Below are 7,256 nucleotides of genomic sequence, written 5' to 3' on the forward strand. Positions count from 1 at the left end.
AATTACTATAATTTCAGTCATAAGCGATTTACCACCAAGTTGTTCCATTTTCTCAAGATGCATGTCCCTTAGAGTATTAATTTCCTAGTCATTTCCTCAAATCCGGAGGCCACATGTGCGGAAATAGCAACATTAATATTAAGGAATTATATATATATATATATATATATGCATGAATAAAACCAATTAGCTAGCTAGGACGTAAAAAATAATTATATATTTTTCACTTTTAGGTTCAATATTATATGCATAGAAAGCTAGGCATAATCAATGTTTCACTTTTCCATTTCTCAAATTGAATTAATGCGTGCATCATGCGTTGATCTGTTCAATATATAGTCACCGAACCACTCTCTAAAATATAATCCTTTCAATTACTAAAACACGAAATTAAACATGATTTTGTTGCATTGAAACTGAATTATTATATATGAAACCACACTCATTTATATATATTATTCTGAAACCTCATTAGGACTATATATATATGTATTGTAGAGAGAGAGAGAGAGAGAGTCCAGGTCCAGGGTAACATGAAATGTGATAAAATGAGAGTACTATATTACGTAACCTCATAATTAAAACATTATCCAATATTCAGATATTTTAGATTAACTTTGTACTTAATAATAATATATAATATTATATGAGGTACTTTAGATCGTACCAAGCCAAGGAACTATATATAAACGCATGAACTTGATAGATCAACATCCTTATCAGTACTTGAGTGTCTGCCAGTTGATCTCCCTGCAGGGGCCTGATCTATGCTCGTATAGCAAAAGCCACTACGTACCAAAACTGATTATCTCGTCTAGACATTTTGAGTACTGTTTTCTACATTTTTTCTGATCTGGCCGAATTAGTTTATTTATCTGTATTTGTACATGGCCACTAATCATTAATGGATTTGCATGTCCTTGCTTGCAATATATATATATTTTGCCGCTCCTATAAAAAAAATTGATTATTTTCTATTAAAATTAGTATGTTTTCGTCGCAAATAGTTATTGTCATAGTATATAATTATTTACAAATGCTTATTTTTCTTGTATTGCATTTGGGGGGGCTTAATTTTCGAGTCGATCATTGTTAAATGGCTAATTATCACGTATTCACATGAGGACTAGGTAATCAAGTGCTTGAAGCACGGAAGAGAAAATAGTCGCAATTGGGTGGGTTATATATATAGCTTCTATACGCAATGAAATTAATGTTTTTCCTCCTAAATTCGTTAAAGTTCCAAATTGCCATGCATAGTCCGCTCGAAACAGCAGTACCCCGGCCTTTCCACTGCGTGTCATCATACAATCATATGTTGGTTCATGACTAATTAACATGATTTTCGAAGTCTCTCTCTCTCTCTCTCTCTCTCTTTTAATGTTTTTTCTTTTTCGAAAAGCTAGCTATATAGGTTCGCCATTCATTTGCAGTCTATAGCTGCTTGTAAATCTGAGTGTCTGCTAGCTCTGAGTTCTCCGGCCAGTCAATACCTTCCATCAGAATTTTCTCTGATTTTGCCATCTATATATATATATACTACTCTCGTTCTCTAATCCCTCATGAACACGATCTTGCGGCCTGTAAATTGTAATTAGTACGCAGCAGCATGAATCGTATTTTAAAGTCTAGCTTCATGAGCGAAGTTTAATAACCATATATAATATATTTACTCAGCAAACCAATAAAACTGCTTTTAGTTTGCTTCCAAGAAATTGATTCAACAATCAAGCCAAATTAATATACATATGCATGCATTGAATATGGCAATATGCTCACATTCATATATGAATGGCTTCAGCTAGCATTCGTCATAAAAGAAAAATGCCAATTAAAAAAAAAAGGTAAAAAGAGTATTATCCACTCATTTTGGAAATCCGCCAGACCGATGGCTTACACGTACGGTTCACCACTATGGCGTCACCCCCATTGAGTGAACATATATATATATGTGCATGAACCAACCCAGTTGAACATTTTCTTGGTACCGCGCGCGCTCGCGCTGGCCGGCCACCATATTCCAACGTGGTTGTCACATTCTTTGGTGCCGTCTGTGCTATATCTCCTACCTAGATAATTTCCACTTAATTTAACAGACATGGTGCTAAATAATATATAGATTGCGAATAGGACCAGCTTCTGGCTGCTACTTAATGATCCAGAGATAAAATTAATTTTGGTCATTCATCTAAACCTTATGTATAATATTGTTTATTATAATTGTTTCTGCATTATTATTATAACCGGGATCGATCGTGAAATTCCATTCGTTTTTTTAATTTATTTCTCCTAATTTATTTCTTAACTTGATCAATGCATGTGTCCGAGCGAGTTCATAATTTGGATGGTTGACGATCTAATACATAAGTACTAGTACTGCAAGCGTTAATGATCTGGCTGTCAATTAATATATTTATTGTGGACAACGTACACTACGTAGTAGTACTGTATGATCTATATATATATTTAAATTATAAAAAATATGGGTGATGTATATATAGTACTATACTTGGTGATCTATAATATTTTTAGAAATAGAAAGTAGACTTTTATAACGTACGTATCCGTCAAGTACTTCCATTTTGCAATGATTCTGCCTTTTTTGGTTACCTAGCCCAAATGTGCACGTGGTGGTGGCGCTAATTCATGAATGCCAATTCCACAAGTGGGATCACGTACGTGTCTTAATTAAGCGGTGCGTTTCAACCGTAAACCAATCCCAAAATAGTATAAATACAGCGCGCACCAATATTCTTGGCATTCATATCCAATTAGGCGCAGATCGATAGTACTCGTGCACTTAGAATAACATCAAATTAGTCATAAACATCGATGATGATCTCTAGCAATATGGGTAGGGGAGTCAAAGACGTTGTTGCCGCCTTGTCATTGTTTCTACTTATTTCCCTCTGGTTGAGCTCCTGCATGCAGCTAATTAATGTCGCAGAAGCAAGGCCACTGAATGGAGAGTTGCATGGTGATGATCATAGCGGGGCGCGAGGGATTGACGCAGGATTATCGCAGGGGGTGATAGGGAGCACTTCAGGGCCGCTAAAATCGGGTGGCGGATTGCATACTTATTACAAATACTCACGAGCTGCAGTGAACCCCGGTCCTAGTCCCGGTGAGGGGCATAAGATTAATGTTCCTAGCGATAACCAGTAATATTATATATGCTGATCATGCCAAATTAAGTATGCATGCAGGTGCTAGCTAGCTAATTACGTACTTTGAATGGATTGCAATGGAACTATATAAAATTAGAATATGTACTACTTCAGGTAGCTATATTAATAATTAGGTATATTCCAATATGTACCTTTGTAATATTACATGAATGAGCAAATTACATGTTTTGGTATTAATTTAAGTATATTTGACAATTTGTAATAACATTAATGGGCGTTGTGAAGTACTTTGGTTGTCAACCAATCATGTACGCCCTCCTGCAGGTTACTAAAAGTCATATTAATTATAAGTACGTTTAAATGTAATAACATTTACTTACTTATAATAAGATAAGATTTGAAGCTTGAAAAAAAATAAACTATATATACATATATTTGGACCGTCAACGATTATGCTGTACATCTTACAAAATGCAGAGATGTTTTTTTTTTTTTTTTTTCATTTTTTCATTGTTGATCGACGCAAATAATGATAGTGTTGTCTTTTTTTTACACTATTAGAATACAATAAAAGTTACAAGAGGTGTGGACTGGATCTCAACTGTAAATAAAATATAGATACACGAAAAAATGTCTAAATCACATAATGAACAGCCAAAGTCATGCAAGTGGTTGCCATGAAGATCGTAAAAAATGAAGGAAAAACCACAATCTGCGAAATGGCAGCGAAGGGCTTTCTGATGTTAATCTGAATATAATGCCAATCAATCAGGCTGGGTATGCGGTGCTGTTTGATTTGCAAGAGAAAGTGGGCCTCGGCCTTCCTGGCCTAGAGAGTCCAGGTTTTCGTTCAAAGCCCAAAACGAGCGTTTAGATGGGCCTTCAGCTTTGCCCGAGCACGGGTAATAGAAGCAAGAGTCAATATAGGATCATGAGAACGGAAGGAAGTGAGCCTTCTGCTTGGAAGCATAATGATCAACCCGCTGGGGGAAGTGGGCCCAGAAGGTCCCTGACAAGTCACACATTCCACGTGAGAGGCCCTGAGGTTGCTCACACATTCCCAAATGGCTTCGCTTGGCGGGATGCATTGGGACCCTATCAAAATGGGACACTTGCATGGTCGAGATATTTAGTACGTTGGGAAAAAGAACAGCCAAGTGTTTATGAATAAGAAGACATGGTCGATCGGAGACCTCATCCATTTATCATCATCACGAGGTGCATACGTGGAAGACTAACCGGCCAATAATGAGGTTAATTTGCACGTATGCACCACCATGTACGTGTTCATTATGTTAAGTAAAATTTTAGAGAAAAAAAAAATGATGTGTAGTGTATAAAATTGATTATAAATAATTTTTTTTTTAAAATTTTAATATCATTTCACAAACTCGAGAATACGTCAAAAGTTGACGGGAGGTCAAAAACTCTAGATACATTTATAAATTTTATACAGTGTTTTATAAGAAAAAAGTAAGTCTCATTAAAATAAATATTTTTTTTTGTACTTTTTTATGATACAGCCATATTTTTACAAAAAAACCGTACAGAACTTGTGTATAAATCATTAATATTTATGAATTAACCAAATACAAGATTTCTAGATGCTGGTTTTGGTGTGGTTTGGATCGTGAATAGAGATGAAAGTTAAATAAAATATTATTTTTTAATATTTATTATTATTTAAAAATTTTAAAAAATTATAATAATTAAATAAGATGAATTGATATCACTATTAGAGTATCCAAACGGTAATTAATTTACAATATTGCGAACCTTGTTATTTGATTCCCTGAGGATCCACTTCATCTTCCAACCCAGATTATGGTGGATCGGGCATAGTTATGATATCTTCTAGTACGTACTTCGTTTGAGATCTTCCAGTTTAGTTGAGATTTTCCTATCAGAGCGTTTTCTTTGCTCCATAACAAGGCAATTAATATAACAGATCATCATGTAGCTGCTTTAACTTGGGCAACACAGGGTTCGCATGGCTAGCTCAGATCTTTAATTTATGTTGGCGTTCATTAAGTCAATGCAAAAGGATGCAATTTGTTTCCTTTCTAATGAATGATAATTTGAGAAAAGAAAAGAGGGGAAGTTTATACGTTACTATCAATATATAGGAAGATAACAGATCAGCTCTAAGCTTTTCCGTGATCGTCTGATTGATTGTTTTCTTTTTAATAAGGTCACTATGAGTTAAATGCTGGCGTCACTGCCCACGATGGCCTAGGTCCTAAGCCATTCTCAGTTCTGATCGCAACACTCCCTCTATATATCACTACCCACTGCACCAATTCCTCTTCATCTGAACTCCTCTCCCACCCTTCAATTAAACCGGTGCACGTGTCTTGCTATTCAATCATGGTGTTGATCAATGAGCAAAATGAAGAAACTCATGTGCTAATGGTGGCCTTTGCCTCTCAAGGTCATATCAACCCTTTGCTTAGACTAGGAAAACGCCTCGTCTCCAAGGGCCTCCATGTCTCCCTAGCCATCACTGAAATATTCCTGCACCGTATGCTCAAGTCTTCAGCCTTCTCCTCCTCCTCCTCCTCCACTAGCATCAATTCCATCTCCGGAATCCAGCTACTCTTCTTCTCTGACGGCTTTAGCATCGACTATGACCGTAAGGCCAGTCTTGACCACTACGTGGAGACCCTAGGCAAAGCCGGACCGGTTAACCTCTCAAACCTTATCAAAGATCATTTCCATCGGAATCACAAAAAGCTTTCTTGTATTATAAATAATCCATTTGTGCCCTGGGTAGCCAACGTTGCCCTTGAGCACAACATTCCATGCGCCATGCTATGGATTCAACCGTGTGCTCTCTATGCAATTTACTACCGCTTTTATAACAACCTCAACCCCTTTCCTAATCTAGCAAACCCAGAAATCAGTGTTGAATTACCGGGCCTGCCGTTGTTACAGATACAAGACCTACCTTCCTTTGTTCTTCCTTCAAACCCATTTGGTAGCGTTCCGAAGCTATTTGCGGAGATGTTCCAAAACATAAAGAAGCTGAAGTGGGTTCTGGGTAACTCCTTTTTTGAGCTTGAGAAGGAAGCCATTGATTCCATGTCTGAGCTCTGCCCAATACTGCCTGTTGGTCCTTTAGTCCCTCCTTCACTGCTTGGTGAGGATCAAAATCTTGATGTCGGTGCTATCGATATGTGGCAACCTCATGAAACTTGCATGGAGTGGCTCGACCATCAACCACCCTCTTCAGTTATCTACGTTTCCTTCGGCAGCATCATCGTGTTGTCTGCTAGGCATTTGGAGAGCATTGCAACAGCCCTCAAGAATTCTAAACGTCCATTTCTTTGGGTGGTTAAGGTCTCTGAAAACCCAACGCCAGACGGTGACGGAGTACTGCCGACCGGGTTTCTGGAAGAAACAAAAGACCAAGGCCTTATCGTGGCATGGAGTCCTCAAACAAAGGTTTTAGCCCACCCCGCTATCGCTTGCTTCTTAACACATTGCGGGTGGAATTCCATGCTAGAGGCCATAGCTGCAGGGGTGCCGTTGATTGCATACCCGCAGTGGACTGACCAGCCAACAAATGCAAAGCTTATTGTTGATGTTTTAAAGGTTGGTGTGAGGCTTAGGCCGGAAAGCGATGGAGTTGTCACAACGGAGGAAGTTGAAAAATGTATCGCAGAAATTATGGCTGGGCCGAGATCAGAAGAATTTAAGAAAAATTCCGAGGAGTTCAAACGGGTGGCTAGGATGACGGTGGCTGACGGCGGCTCCTCGGACCTGAATTTGAATGTTTTTGTGGACGACGTTATTGGCAATTCTTGTAGGAGCTCGTCCAAAGAAATTGTGTCCGACGGGTCTGCAGCCGTGGAGGAGTAGTAGTACTGCACAAAAAAGCTGTCCAATCAGTCTGGTAGGGCCATTTAACGTAACGACAATAATTTTAGCATGAAGGATAAACTTGCAAATGCAACTAGCTAATATCCTTTCGTAATAATAATAATAATGTGGCCATGAATAATTATGTGAATGCTGCCATGCAGCATATAAACCGCATATATGGTTTATAACTTTCTTCTTTAATTGTGCCCATACTTATTATAATTTTAAAAATAAAATAAAAACTGTTTTTTTTATGCGTTGCAA

General features: G+C 37.7%; 1 protein-coding gene across 1 annotated transcript; it reads left to right on the forward strand.

Moving 5' to 3' along the window:
- Window positions 1-5,348: 5,348 nt before the first annotated feature.
- Window positions 5,349-7,256, forward strand: LOC108996343 (UDP-glycosyltransferase 84B1-like). Its single transcript, XM_018972190.2, has one exon. It carries the CDS (start codon window positions 5,496-5,498, stop codon window positions 6,987-6,989), a length of 1,494 nt encoding a protein of 497 aa, XP_018827735.1. The 5' UTR covers window positions 5,349-5,495; the 3' UTR covers window positions 6,990-7,256.

The sequence above is a fragment of the Juglans regia genome, chromosome 13, assembly GCF_001411555.2.
Source record: "Juglans regia cultivar Chandler chromosome 13, Walnut 2.0, whole genome shotgun sequence".
In the NCBI taxonomy this organism is placed as follows: domain Eukaryota; kingdom Viridiplantae; phylum Streptophyta; class Magnoliopsida; order Fagales; family Juglandaceae; genus Juglans; species Juglans regia.

Excerpts from the sequence above, each read along its gene's own strand:
- LOC108996343 (XM_018972190.2), top strand. The coding sequence starts at position 5,496 with ATGGTGTTGATCAATGAGCAAAATGAAGAAACTCATGTGCTAATGGTG.